This window comes from Lagopus leucura, unplaced genomic scaffold (assembly GCF_019238085.1).
Source record: "Lagopus leucura isolate 7727_CA_CO unplaced genomic scaffold, USGS_WTPT01 Super-Scaffold_100002, whole genome shotgun sequence".
Lineage (NCBI taxonomy): Eukaryota > Metazoa > Chordata > Aves > Galliformes > Phasianidae > Lagopus > Lagopus leucura.
Genome location: NW_024962263.1, coordinates 32,323,136 through 32,338,717, shown reverse-complemented (window position 1 = coordinate 32,338,717; position 15,582 = coordinate 32,323,136). Strand labels below are relative to the sequence as shown.

The 15,582-nt window shown below is 38.1% G+C and overlaps 1 protein-coding gene across 1 annotated transcript in view; it reads left to right on the top strand.

Moving 5' to 3' along the window:
- LOC122178587 overlaps positions 1 to 15,582 on the top strand; it is a 35,224-nt gene that overhangs the window by 8,152 nt on the left and 11,490 nt on the right. Inside the window, exons 5-9 of the mRNA XM_042868831.1 lie at positions 5,798 to 5,848; positions 7,639 to 7,716; positions 9,164 to 9,300; positions 9,834 to 9,953; positions 10,446 to 10,476. Coding sequence (XP_042724765.1) covers positions 5,798 to 5,848; positions 7,639 to 7,716; positions 9,164 to 9,300; positions 9,834 to 9,953; positions 10,446 to 10,476 — 417 coding nt within the window. The remainder of the gene's footprint in view (positions 1 to 5,797; positions 5,849 to 7,638; positions 7,717 to 9,163; positions 9,301 to 9,833; positions 9,954 to 10,445; positions 10,477 to 15,582) is intronic.

The following is a 15,582-nucleotide window of genomic DNA, read 5'->3' as shown; positions in this document are numbered from 1 at the left end:
TCCAGTAGTTTGTATATCTGCATTTGTCATATCTGTACACCTGTAACTATGGTTCTCTTTATATGCTGAACATTTTTTGAGGTATTTGTCTAATGAACTGTTGAGTTAATAAATACTTACCAGTACGACGCCTTCCTTAATTTTGCCTTTCCACTTCTAAGTACCTATATATCTGTTTAATGGAGGAATAGGTAGGCCATATCTTAGTTTCTTACCTTCCCAAGCTAAACTGTCTTCTGCTTGTTGTCAGCTTCGTGTTCTCATTGCTAAGCTTCAGGCAGTATGCTAAGAATCTATACAAGTAGGCTAACACAGCACTGCTGCAGATGCTGCTTTGCCTGTGCTGAACTTGCCTAGCTGCATCACAGGAATGTTATGCCTTTCTTCATTGTATTGTGGACTTGGAGTAGCAAAGACCCACTCAGTGTAAACTGAGTGTTGTTGGGGAATGTTGTTCCATAAAATGAGAATATGGATCCAGACTGACATGTGCCAAGGAAATGAGAGTAAATGGTGAAAGGACTCAAAATCTGGGATATGACTTGCTTCAATATGGTGTGCTATAAAAGCATGGATGCACAAGATTTTTAAAGTACCACAAGCAGAGAACACTGGCATATATGGAAGTAGTGAATAAAAACTATTGTGAAGATTATGAATTGGAATGGATGTACAGCCATCACAAGAAATAAGCCTTTCATTTCTAGTTCATCTTTTTAGCATGTTCTCCTAAGAAACTAGGCTTACAGAAACCTGTTTTGGCTTTGATGTCTGTTCTCCAGTATCTTTTGAACCAGATTAGTCAAAATGGATTCTGAGTACGTATCTGCACAGAAAAATGTGATGTCAGCCCTTCACTGACAGAAGCGCTGCTGGCTGAGCTCACCTTTTACTGCACTCTGAAGAACCAGCACAGGAGGAAGATCCAGTAAAAGCACTGGTCAGAGTCTATTTTCTAAGACCCTGGCCTCTGTTACCTGCACTGGTGGTTTCGGGCTGCAAACAGAATGTTAGTGCAAGGCACATCATTCAAGTGTGTGAACAGCTTTGAGATGTTCTGCATCAGTAGACATGAGATCAGCATGCAGTGCTCCTCTTAGAAATGCTACTTGACAAATTCTGCAAGAGTTCTGAAGATACACGTTTCTATGCAGTGTCCCAAGGGGTTTTCAGCGGTATAGAATTTTATTGATATCTCAGTAACAACAGATTTTTTTGGCTGTGGGTGGAATATTTTTAGAGGAAGATGAGTGTCTGTACCATGCTTTGGATTTCATACTGGAAAAGATCATTAAGAATGGTACTGATGATGAATGTAATCTTGTAAGCTTGACTGCTGAATACTTTCTGTTTCAAGAATGTAAAGTCTTGTTTCGGAGGAGTAATGCAAAAGATGCATAGTATGAAAACTGAAAGTTGTTTAAGAGGACAGAAGAAAGTGTGATAGCAAGACAGCAGGAAGATTGGTGGGATGCAGGTATCTGTTGGAAAGACCTACGCTTCTGGAAAATGATACTGCTTAATGTACTGTAGGCTCAGCATTTCATGAAGATTCAAGGTAAGAACATGTGGCTGAAACGACCATAGCATCTCCTGACGTATCATACGTTAAAGTTTTTCAGCTGAGATATATCTTACGGAAATGGGTGAGTCCCTGATTGTTAAGGAGAGTAGTCTTCATATGCAACTTGAGGAAACCAACTGGAGCTAACTTTCGGAGTAGTCACAGCATCACAGGATGCCACAAGGCAGAAACTTTACAAGGTGCGCTTTGTTTAATCCAGAAAATCCCAAACCACAGTAATCCATGTTGAAGCAATAAGCATCTTTTTACTTCTAATGTGGAATGAATATACATAGTATTGATGTCTCCTTTATTCTTTGTCTGTCTTGACCTGTACTTCACTGAAGACCTGCACGTGGGAAGCCAGCTTTGTAAGCTCTTGTTACAGTTGTCTTGTCCAGAGAAGGCCGAGAGTTAGCCTGCTGAAGTTGCTGAAGTTATTTGTCTTAGGGGTGCATGTGGTTTTCTATTTGCTTCTGTTTAGTTGCTTTTTGGTTTTTTTTTGGGGGGGTGGGGGTGGGGTGGGAAGGGGTGAATTACAGAGCTGTTAATTTAAGGCAGATACTTAAACTCTTCAACAAGTATATTACCAGTTACATTTTACCTTGAGAGTCTGTAGCTCCTGGAAATCCATGGATGTGCTCTGAGATATAAGAATAAAGTCTGAATATGGTTGACTTTTTTTATTTTAAATAGCTGATGAATTCTACAGTTTGCAGACACACAGTGAGAATGAATAAATTGTAGACAGAGCATTTGTGGATTACTTAGTGATGGGCATGGATATTCTTAACACCTATTATGTAAAGTATAAGTCCGTTGTCATTTTAGGATATAATTTCCTGGGATGCTCTTATTGCTGCTGTGTGCTGTTCTAGTGAGTATTGTCAAATACTCCAGTGAGAATGAGACATGACAGCATGCTCACAGTGGAGTTTCAGGAACCAGGAGCAAAAATTATGGATGTTGTCAGAGTGAAGGATGAGTTTTCTTGGAAATCGCTTGGGACAGAACCTGATGGGTATCTGAAATGTGCACTATCTGAAGAATGAGTACTTGAGAACATGAAGTTTGACATTGAAAATGTTTTACATTATCATCAGCAATGTCTTCTTTGCAGCAGAATTAATAATAAATTCCTTTCTCAGTGGGGAGAACAACGCCAATGCAGCTATCGTTCAAACCAAAATGCCAATTTCCCACAATTGTTTGGATGCTGAGTTTTTCAAGCAGCAGTGAGTGTGACAAACCCGGCTGTTTAACTGCACAATCTAGTTGCCTTTCAAGTCAGGCCAGGAAATAAGTCTGTTTACAGATGGCTGTGTTTGGAGGGGTGCTGCTTTCTGTAAGAACGACTTGTGGATACGGTTCAAGTTTCCACATGGCAAAACCATCAACAAGTTAGTTTTATGGTAGGCAAAACTGAGTATCTGGTTGTTTTTGTTTCTCAAGCAATTTGGAAGAGAGGATCTAAATAGATGATGTGGGAAAAGATGATACTGAAGTTCTAGGACTTTCTTGAGCTTTGATTTAACTTAGCAAGTATATGAATTTTGGTCATGTGATTTCTTTGCACAGTGGTTGTTCTTTCAGCTGTAGTTGAGGCAGTTTCATCCGTGTGTTCAGGGATCAGGAAGGGAGGAGATTGAGCATTTCTTTCCTATGATCTTTTGGCCAAAGAAGGAATAAATTTGGAAAACTGTTGTAGCTTTGACTGAATAGATTGTGCGCTTCACCTCTTGTGTTGAAAAATCTATCTACTCTGCTGAGTTCAGTACATTGCTGTTCTGGAGTAACTGAATTTGTGATATCTGACAGTCAGTGCAGATGTGCGTGCATTACAAATACAGGTATAGGTATAGGAGGAGGAGAACAAATATGTTAAGAACAGTGTCACTGAATATTAGAAGGAGAGGGATTTTGGTTGTTTTGTTAGTATAGATTGCAAATATCTGGAAAATATTCCATACTAAATAAAATTGCTATTCAGAAGGGATTTCCTGAGGCTATCTCATCTATTAGGTCTGCTGCCAAAGTTAATCATGCCTTCCTTATCAAAGGGGTGAAGGTCTCCAAGGACAGTCTGCCACCTCCATTTAATCAATCTGGAGCTGTTGCCCTGTCTTAAATAACTTTCATCCTAACAAAGTAAACCTGTGCCTCCTAAGTAGCAATCTGTTTTCTCTTTGTTATACTTTTGCCACCTCTTGAAAAGGTTTGATTAGTCTTTGTAACTGCTGCTTGAGTACTGATGCAATTAAATCTCCTCTTAACCTCTACTTTACCAGAGTAAACAATTCCAGTTGCCTGTACAGACCCTCAGAAGGGGGTTTACCTTGTTTGCAGAGAATTGCTTTTGGCTGGTGTTCAACTTGGCATCTGTCAATGCCATCAGGTTCTTAGTAACTGTGCAGCTGCTCAGCTTGTGCTCATAAGTGGCATTAGTTCAGCTGTAGAACTCTTCAGTTCTTATGTTACTTAAAGTTTCTTTAATAATCAGTGTTCCCAAAGTCCTGCTCAACTAAAGCCTTGACATCAGTTGTATTCCTGCGTTGTCTCTGAGTTCGCTGATGGTGTTCTGTGCATCAGTCAGGTTACTGATGAAGAGGTTAATTGCAATGGACACTGTTTGCTGAACACCAGTAAGAGTCTGGGTTGCTACTCATACCTCATTAAGTGCGGAAGTGCAGCTGATTTTTCCAGCTCATTTATCAGTCTGATAGGCTTTAAGTGAAAATACTACCGCTCTGGTTTTGAGATACTTAAGAAATACAATTTAACATTATTAGTAGACTAATTACAAGGCCATGGGGCTCATAAATGTCAAACTTAAGTTCTAGCATGCAAAACTAGCATCAGTGCGTGGGAGAGTGTCTTACTGGGTAATAACTTCTGTTGAGCTGTTAGCAGAGACTGTGGTAGCTATCTGCAAATGTTTGAGAACAAGGAAAGACAAAAAACACTCTGGGTATCTTTGGTGGTAGTAGGAGTTGTAAGCGGGTTGTTGTTGTGTTTCTTAAGCTTGAACTGTATGTGTAAACTTAACCTTGTTGCAGCAAACTAAAATAGAAGAATAGTTTTCTGCAGGTGTGTGTTGGTGTTATTTAGCTTTTGACCATGTTGTCATGGCGTGCTGGACCCGAAATCCAACTCAGGCTGTACACAGCCTAACAAAACAGCTCTGTAATTAAGTAGTTTTCATACTTGCAAAGAATCTGGAGAGCCTCTGGTTTATACTACTATGATCTTCGAAGCTTTTTACTGAAAAAGCTGGGTAACTTACGTCCGTCTTGATTTCTCACAATTACTTCTACCCCTCCCTTATGTTAATAGTGTAGTTGTTTGCAGAATATTTGCAGCTTTGATCTGATTTACAGTTCTGATATGTATCTCTTCACTGCTGATCTTGTGCAGAAGGAGGAAGTCTGTGCTATATGCAGCATACAGTATTTGCTATGAGCGTGGAAAATCTCTTCAAAAATAAGAATGGCATGAGCAAATGAGTAGTCTAATTTTTCAAGTTTTTAAGCTAAATATAACACAGATTTGTATGATCTGAATTGTATGATCTGCATGTCAGTTTTCATTTATTCTTGGTTGTAACAATTTCCAAAATGCTGAGAGCATCATTGAAGCTCACTTGGGTATGTCTGTGTGTATGGATTTAAGGATGAATGGAGCAAGGGAGAGAAGTTCCTAATGAAGGGGTCATGTTTAGAAAAAGCTTGTTCAAGCATTCACTCTGAAATTGGTTAAAAATATGTACAGATGCCTGTGTAAAAGTCTGTTCTTGTCATGCAATTTAATGACTTGGGACTATCTAGGCTCTAAATATTTAGGTGAGAGTTTGTCTGTCAGGCACCTATGCTGCTGGATCTGCTTTCATGCAGAAAACCGAATAGCTAAAATAAATAATTAGATGGTATGCAAAGCAATAAAAAAAAAATAAAAAAAATGAAGTAATGGGATACACTGTGTTTTTCTGGTATTTATCCATGTGTTTGGTATACTGTATAAGTAAGGAAGGTGAGCAGAAAAGAAGACTTTTTCATATTTGGGAAAGTTAAGTTACAGAAGGAAAGTGCACCAAGATGAAATACCATTGTAAACTTAGCCTGTATTAAACAGGCATAGTGAAGATAACTGTTCAGGTTGTTAATATGGTTGGATGATCTATTATGTACTTAAGAGCATTTGAGAAGAATTGGTCTGACTGTCAAACTGTCATCTTAGGTCCTCCAGCTCCCTTCCGAACTACGATGAGCTATGAAACGCAGAGACCAGGTATCTGAATGTAAATGAGCTAGCCGCCTTTTTAAATACAACTTTGGGCATCATTAAAATAAAACCATCAAAGCGTTTGTTAATTGATTTCTTAAGAAGTAATGCAAGTTACCAAATGTTTCTTTTGTGCACTGGCTATTTTATTTAAGAAAAGTTCTTAGGTGTGTATTTTCAGTGAAATGATTCAATACCTGAGGCATCATAGTTTTTTTTTCTTCCTGATTATCTAATATCTTTTTAGATCATGAAATTTTCAACTGAGCATTCTGTAGCATGCTTGTATATACAAATTCAGTACAGTGAAAGTTTAACAGAAGCATGTAAAACAAGATGCATGTCCAAATAAATAAATAAAACTAAGAAGGCCTGTAAAGTTTTGGAAGATTTGGCCTCACTATCCTGTGGCAGGAGTTGTCCTGTCAGGTATCTTCTACCATGTTTAAGTTACAACAGATAATATGTATATATTAAGTGCTGGCATTTTGTGAAGTATTTTTTTTAATATATGCAGCCCTGACATTTGGCTTGATGGTGGCAAAAACGTACTCCTGGTGGAATGAACATAAAGAGCAAACATGGAATTCACTGTCCTGATAATGTTCTTCTTTAAATGTAACCTGGTGTCCTAGAAGGACAAGAAACAGTAACACATTGTTTAGTGCTTGGAGTTCAACTTCTGTTTGCTTGGATTTGAAGAAACTGTCAGTTGTTATGACTCTTCTTAGGAAATGTAGTAGGTTGAAATACACTTACAATCATAGAATCATAGAATTGCTCAGGGTGGAAGAGACCTTCAAGATCAAGTCCAACTGCAACCTAACGATACTACCCTAAGCAGCCCTCTGCTAAATGATGTCCCTGAGCACCACATCCAAATGGATTTTAAGCACATTCGGGGATGGTGACTCAGCCATCTCACTGGGGGTGTATGTATTACTTGTAAGTAATTAGGAAGATAACTTCTATTTCTGCACATTTTTATCAGATATAGAAACAGATATTTTAACACTTGAGCATACTCTTTTATAATAGCCAATACTTGAACACATTTATTGTCTCATTGAATTTGTTTTACAGATAGGTGTAGCTGGTGCTCTGAGTTGACCAGGGATACTTTAAAAGTGTTCTAGGACAGTTAAGGATAAAACCAAGTAAATAAAACCCAGTGAGGAGTGAGAGACCCCTGACTGAAAGAATTCTAGTTAATGCTCAGGAGCATAACAAACATGATTGTGCAGCTTCTGGTCTGCCCAGAGAACGCAGGGAGTTTCAGTTAGTGCCATGTTAGTGAAGTTATGTCTCGTTATTAGATTTAAGGCAATATGAGTATTGAACTCCAGATTCCAAACAAGTAATATAGAGGGTGCAATGTGATCATTAGAGTTTTAGCAGAAATGAGAGGCAGGCGAATTGGTTTGCTTGTTTTTTTAATTCTTTCTTTTAATATTGACTGACATGGTCTGGGACAGGCTATGAATGTGAACTTGAGAGTGTTTTGTCAGTAAATTGGATTCTGCTAGATGACCTTTATTTGTTTCTTTGGTTCTCTTAAGTCATTAATTTCTTATGTGTAAAAATGTTATTGAAAGTACTGTGCTGGAGTATTCTTGTGAGTGACAGAGATCCTATCCATTTCTTTTTCACATTTCAGAGTGAAAATTAGCTTTGTTTCTCTTAAGTTTCAATTAGAAACTCCTGTAAAATCATAGAAATTGGATGTAAGCTGTCTAATGCACTTGTTCATTTTACTGCAATATTTATTTGTGTATTTTTTTTCTTTTTTACCTTAGTGAAGAGAGGACTCACAAAGGACATTACGTGTCTGAAGGATTTTATTAATGATCCCAAAAGAGAAGAACCTCTAGTTGGTATGTTGTTTTTTTGTTTTCTGAATGCTATGTCTTTGTATTGCATGTGTTTTGAAATCTGAGGTGGTATGTTGATACTGTTTCATTATGTAATTGTTGTTGGGTAATTAATGGGATATATCTTATACATTTTGCCTTCTAAAGTTTAACTTGTTACACAACCATTGTAAAAGTCACCTCTTCTATGCACCTTACTAGTTAGATAATTACTTCCTGAAGGAACCATCTCAGTAAGGATGCTTTTTGCAGAAAACAAAAAGATTGAGATTGGAAGGACCATCTGGAGGTCATCTTGCCCAACTCCCTTGTTCAAGCACCAAGCAGGATGATTAAGACTGTATCTAGGTAGCTTTAGAATATCTGCTAGGTGGTGGAGACTCTGCAACTTCTGTTGATAACCAGTCGTTCTCACAGTGAATTCATCTCCTGTGCTTCAGTTTTAACCCATTGCGTCTTGTTCTGTCACTGGGCACCTTATCAGTGGTATCTAGCCTGTATCTATCTTCTTTGCACCTTCCCTTCATGTATACTTGTACGCATCGAGGTTCCTTCCTTCTCTATTCCAAGTTGAACACTTCCAGCTCTTTTAGCCTTTCCTCCTGAAAGGTATTTATGTTCCTTCATCATTTTTGTGGCCCTTTGCAGAAATCTTTCAAGTTTGTCCCTCTCACTTGTTCTGGCAAGCCAAGAATTTTCCACATGCAGCATTATCAGTGCTTAGTGGACACACCTCTCCTGCTGCCATCACTCCTTATGCAGCACAAGTTTATAAGTAAACTTTTTAATGCTAGTTATAAGCATCACATCTAGAGAGTTTTGAGTGCTTCTAAGATGTAGTCTGTCTTTCAGTGGAACTAGGAACAAAATTAAGCAAATCCATTTTCTCTCCTGTTAATTCTTTAAAAAAAAAAAAAAAAATTATCTAACAAAGGACTTGATTTTATGAAGGGATTATTGTTATTTCTGGATATGTTTTGTACTACTCAAACGTTATAATTTGCTACTCAAATTCTATTTGATTGAGTAATTTAAATTAATTTGTTTTTAATACAGAACTTGATATGGTATTTCCTGTCTTTGTTTTTTGTTTGACTGACTGATATGTCTCCATTAATTATCTCATATGGCTGTATTGAAGGAAATGTGGTTTTTTTGTTGCTTAAAAATATCCTGGGCAGGAGAGTAGCTATATTTTTGTTTTACTGAGTTTGCAAATCTTCCAAAGAAGTTTTTTTTTTTTCCTCCTGAATAAAACATTGTAAAGAAAAGAATTTAATTTATGTGGGTAGCAAACCTGACCTTTGTGATCCTGAACTAGCGTTGAAATTCTGAAAATGGAATACTCTTCTTTATTAATTTTGGCTTCTAGTGAGCATCTTTGAAAAAAATACTTCTGTTTATAATAGCCTATTTTAAATATAGATGTTTGTAATTCTTGCTTTTACAGGCTTAGAACATGTGGTTGAAATCAGATTTGAAGGAAGAAGAGAGCCGCATTATGAATGCAAGCTGTGTGGGTTTAATACGGAGATGGCACCCATGATAGAACATCTTAGTGGATATAAACACAGAAGAGCATACATAGTAAGTAATTTTGATCACAAGATAGGAAAAAAAAGATAATTTTTTTCCTCTGAATACCTGCATTTGAAGTTCAACCTCCCCCATTTGATGTCTCTAATAATTGCTTGACTGAGTATTGATGGGTCACATCAACATGAATAGCTATAAAGCTGTGAACTACTGAAAATGTGATCCAGAGGTGCATGTCTGCATCTACTTGAACTCTGTTCTTAAGAGTTTTAATCTCATTTGAGATCAGGTTCTCAGTCCTTGGTTCTCTCTCATTTTTCAGCATGCCCATGGTATTGTTGGATATTGTACAGAGCACACTACCTTTCAATTGCAAACTTCATGTAGTATCCAAATTCTGTTGTGAAGACGGCCTGTACATTTTCAACATTAATGTTTAAATGATTGTGTTATGGAGGAGAAACTACCTACTCATATTCAAAACTGTTTACTAGTCCTTAGAAGCTTGTCCAAGAAATGAAATGTGCCTGTTTTTTAATATATGAATTTTGACGTTGCTCATTTAAAACTGTTTTTGCCAACAGTCTAAAGAATTTCCAGACAAAATGAAGAGAAAGGCAACAGATGTAAAAGAATGCAAAGTCTCATTTCTGAAAAGAATAGCAGGAGAGCTAGAGAAGACTGAAGGATTAAAAATGTATAAGGTAACTGGAAGTAAATGTTAAATATCCAATAATGTATTTTTAACCAGTGCATTTATGTTTGACCTAGGAAGCTTTAAAAGTACTACTGACAAATTATGTTAAATTCTTGTGTGTGACTAGAAAGTGCAGTGCTAAGTAGAATCAAGATGTAAGCTAAAGTCACCCTAAAACATGTGGGGAAAGGAACAATAGTCTTGAAATTCCTGTGAAAAAAATGAAGCTGTTGAAGAAGTTAATTTCCTTTTAGTTAGAAAATGTCCAGCTGGAGATTTTAATGCTTTACTTCAGTGTTTCTTAACTAACACAATTTAACTTTCTCAAATGTTTGGGAATTTTCTCTCAAATTTAATTTGTACTGGTTGTGTATAATTTGTAAAACTGTGCTAGGACGAATAAAACTACTTGTTCTATCTCTACAGACAGTTGCAATAGGGACTACTGTAATGAACTCTTATAAGAAAAATCTAATATAAAACTATGTCTGCTTTCTAGATTGAAGGTTACATAAGACCAAGTACCTCACGTAAGTTTATGTATTATTTGAATATAACACATTTGACAGCCAAAACCAGCTTAGTTTGAATTACTGCTTGAACTTGAAGGGTTTGACTGTTTTAAAACATTAAAATTGCAAGTAATAGCACAAAATGTTTTCTTTTCAAAGATTTTTCCAGTTTTTGTAAATTTGAAATGAAGAGACTTTTTTAGCTGCTTGGTTCTGGAGGTATTTAAGATAACTACAGTAGTTTTATAATCAAGAAAAGTCAAGAAGTATAGAAATATGGTTTTAGATGGATTTCTTTGAAAAAGCTGATAAAACCTTTTCCACCAAGTTTCAATCATCAAAAGGCATACAAATCAGTGCTGAATTGCTGCTAAAGGCAGAAGTTATCTTTTTTTTTAGCAAATTTATTTGAATGAGCAATGGAAATAAAACCTTCCAGCATAAAAGCAGCATCCTCCCTCTATGCAGTATATTTGAGTTGTATCGTTTTCCAACGTGAAGAGGTATGTGTACTTGCTACCTTTTGACCCTAGAACTACTGGCAGTAGGTTTATTGAAATGGGTACAGATTGCTTGGTCAGCAATGTATGTCAGTATGAATCCTGCCTGTAGTGCCTACCACAGTGGTGATTTATTTGAATTGGTCACTGATGGCTTTTGTGTCTTGTACCTACTTATGTTGGTCTACCAAACAAAGTAGCAGAGACCTTTTTGAAGCTTTGTCTCTTTTGTGAAGGAGATAGAATGTGATCCGTTAGCCTGGTCCTGTAATTCTCAGTTCAGAGTAAACTTAATGAATGAGTTCTAAAACCTCCAGAACTATTTGTGTATTCTGATCACCACAGTCTGAACTGTTGGTCAGAATCTTGCTATAGAGGTTTTTAGCAAGTTCAGTGCTGTGCCTTGCTCTTCATAAATCTGAATGGATGTTGTTCACATTTTTTCTTTGTATGGGAATCTTCTGGAAACCGCTGCCGATTTTTTTTTTTTTTTTTTTTTCTCTATAATATAGAAGGTGTAATACTGAAAGTTCATCTTCTAGAAGAATGTAAAATATTTTAAGTATTTCAGAGAAATGATGATCCAGATTGCTAGTAAGTGAAGGACAAAACAACTGATAATCAACTTTCAGGTAGGCAGCGTTGTATAGTGTTAACATGAGGAAAGTTGTATGGACATGATAGTATTTGATTTCAGAGCTTACTGACTTCTATAGGACGTCTATAGGAAAGACGTATTCACTCAGGGCATTAAAAAAAAAAATCCATGCAGTTCCACAGGCTATGAAGAGCTGGAAGGAACAGACAAGAGTGTTGTGATGTTCAGCTTTAACTAGGTAGTAAGCACAGCAGCACAACATCAAGTTTATTCCAAAATAAAAACACTACTTATTTAGAAGGAATTCATGCTTACTGGCTTAACAACTGTGTGGGCTTAAGGTAGATCATATTTTTAGAGAATGACTTTCATCTCCAGAGCTCCCTTCTGTCAGCAAGAATGAGTTTGAGGATGTAATTAAGAAATGCTCTCTGGGTAAGAGACAAAACAGACATTAACATATAAGTTTTGGCTACTGCCAAAATCACATGCAAAACCAACATGATTATGTATCTTTATATACATTTGAGAAGCTTTGGAGGGATTGATTTGTTGCTTTCCTCAAAGGAAAAATTAAAACATTTCTTTATTCTCTAAAGAAAGGCCATCTGTACCTTATGAAGATAATTCCAGTAATCACTTACTCACAGAAGAGAACTAATGAACTTGAAAGCCCTATGGCGTTCTTATGAAGTGTGGGAATCTGTATAAATACAGTGTGATAGTACAGCATATGAATTTCTAGTCTAATTTAGTTTCTGAATTGTTTGCATCAGTATTTTCTGTTCTAAAAGCTACTTTAATGCTACTACAGAATGCAGCTGGAAACTAAAAGCAGTTCCAAAGATTTAGTTTGCTGTTTTGGACAACAGTCTTCAGATTCAGTTATTTCTTATTTAAAATTATAGCGGATAACTGGGGAAGTTTGTCTGTATCTTCATTGGGTAAGTGGTAACTCCATGTGTGAGTACAGGATAGGAAATAACAGGCTGATCAGCCTTGCTGAAAAGGGCTTGTGATGGCTGTGGTGGTTGCCAAGCTGAATATAAACCAATAAAATGCTCTCATTTCATATAAAGCAATCTTGTAACACTTCAGGTAGGGAACAGGCAGCAAGCAGACTGCTGAGTGTTCTTATTGCCCACTGTTTGATACTGGTAAGATCAAATTTTGAATATTTTATCTAGTTATATTCCTTCTAACTCTAAAAGAAGGTGTAGAAATTGGAGAATGTGTAGCAAAGGGGTGTGGTGGTACTCAAGGATAGAGAGCATTGGTCTTTAGATGGGAAAGAGTACTGATGACTATTCTTCTAGAAGATTGCTAAAAAGGTGATAAAGCTGAAGTTGTTGGTAACTGCAGAAGGTGAAATAAGAGATTATAGCCATGGATGGCAGATTGAGAGGCTGAACTCAAGAAAAACTTATTTTGTAGAGGATGGAACAGCACTAGAACAGATTATCCACATATCCTTCATCCTCAGAGGTTTTCAAGACCTGGCTGTATAAAGCTGGCAGTAACCTTTCTTGAAGTGGGAGCTTGGGTGGGATGGTGAAACTGGAACTCTGTATGATCAGAAAGCTATAACATCATCAGAACTTCAAAAATACAATACAGTAGCTTGTATGACAGGAGTGCTGATATGGATGGATAGAGGCTTCTTGTCAAAGTTGCAAACAATCCAAAATTGAAATCAAGCAGTTTTTCATGCAGATGCTGGGTGGGTCAATGGGGAGAGGGTTTTGCACATTTTACCCGCAAGGAAAGGAGAGAAGACTGAGGAAGATGATGATCAGGGGCAGCCTTAGTTGATATGATCATGAGATTATTATCATGACATTCCTAGTCACCAAACTGGAGAAAAAATGGATTTGATGGATGGAAAACTCACTGGATAAGGAGTTGACTGGATGGCCACACTCAGGAGAGTTGCAGTCAGTGGCTCAGTGTCCATGTGGAGGCTGGTGATGAGTGGCATTCCTGAGAGACCAATGTTACTTAACATCTCTATAGGCAACATGAGCAGTGGGATTGAGTGCATCCTCAGCACATTTGCAGATGACACCAAGCTGAGTGGCTGCAGTTATTATGCTAGAGGGTTCCATCCAGAAGGACCTGGACAAGCTTGAGAGGTGAGCCCAAGCCAACCTTATGAAGTTTAACAAGGCCAAGTGCGAGTCCTACATCTGAGTTGGGTCATTCTCAAACACAGATACAAGTTGGGCAGAGAATGGCATGAGAGCGGGTCTGATGAGAAGGATTTGGGAATGTTGATTGATGAAAGATTCAACATGAGTTGACAGTGTACACTTGCAGCCCAGAAGGCCAACCTTCTGGGTTGCATCAAGAGAAGAGTGACCAGTAGGTTGGGGGAGGTGACTCTTCTCTCTTAGGACCCTACCTGGAGTACTGTGTCCAGTTCTGGAGCTCCCAACACAAGAAGGGCATGGAGTTGTTGGAGCAGGTCCAGAGGATGGTCATGAAGATGATCAGAGGACTGGAGCACCTCCCCTATGAGGACAGGCTCAGAGAGCTAGGGCTCTTCAGCTTTGAGAAGAGAAGGCTCCAAGGAGACCTTATAGTGGCCTTTCAGTACCTGAAGGGAATCTACAGGAAAGCTGGGAAGGGACTTTTAATTAAGGCAGGTAGTGACAGAACAAAGGGAAATATTTTTAAGCTGGAGAGGATAGATTAAGACTGGATATCAGGATGAAGTTCTTTACTGTGAGTGAGGGCGGTGAGACACTGGAGCAAGTTTCTTGGTGAGGTTGTGAATTCCTCCTTGGAAGCATTGAAGGCCAGGCTGGATGGGGCTCTGAGCAACCTGGCCCAGTGGGAGGTGTCCCTGCCTATAGCAGGGGGGTTGGAACTAGATAACCTTAAAGGTCCCTTCAAACCCAAACCCTTCTATGATTATATAATTTAAAATCCTTAGGGGAATGGGGGCCAAGATCCTGGTCTCTGGGAGAACTGCCTTCATCATCTTCAGAAAACTAGTAGCCAGTATTCCTTGAGAGGCTGCCATGAAAAAGAAACCTAGCAGAAATAATGAGTCTTCAGAGAGAACTCTCAAAGAGCAGAAATGATCCGTTCTGCTGTGCAAGAATATGGACAGGTATAGCAGGTGGCTAGTGAGTTTGAAAGAGAGAAAGGCCAACTAATCTTCAGTGCTTAAAAGAAAACATACAAACTTGAGGGCAGGCTGCCAACAAGAAATACACAGGCATTTCAGATGTATTTGAGGTGGAGTTAAGAAGACTTGTTGGTGAAGGTCAAAAGAAAGGCTTCTGCGTGACAGCAGCAAAAGATCTGACCCATTGAAGACCAGAGCAAATAACTTAGTGATAAAGGACACAGAAAGTGTTGAAATACTTGTTGCTTTCTTCACTTTCAGCTTTACTGAATAAAGGTCTGCTTTCAGGATGTTGTATGTAGTTGTGGAGTCACAGTAGAGGAGAATTAGTTTAGGGACTGGCAAATCAAGCATGTTGCAAATACATAGGAAAAAATGGAATAAGTCTGGTGTTGGGGGAACCCTCTCTTGGAGTCTTTGAAAGGTCATGATCAGAAGAGTTCCTTGGTGACCTGGAAAAAGCCAAGTGTACTTTTCTTGAAAAGTGAGGCATGGGGCTACAGGATTGACCAGACCTTATAAAAATTATAGGACAAGTCCTTATGTATGTCATTAATTGGTGTGTAAAAGTCAAGACGATGACTGAGAACAAACTGTGGATTTACTAAGGAGAAACTGGGCTTGACCAACCCGATTGCCTTTTGCAATGACATGGGCTGGCTCTGTAGACATGGAAGGCTGGATGTTGTTTTAACTTCAGGAAAGCTTTCAGTGCAGTCTCACTTAGTATGGTCATAGCCAGACTGAGGAGATACCATCATTATACAGGTTGGGTAAAAGGTAGCTGAGGAAAACGTTTAGATTCAAAAAACAGTTGTCAGTGGTTTTAGGTGTGCTGGCTGGTTTGCTAGTGGCATTCCTGAGTGGCTGATCTTGGTGCCAGCACTGCTTAA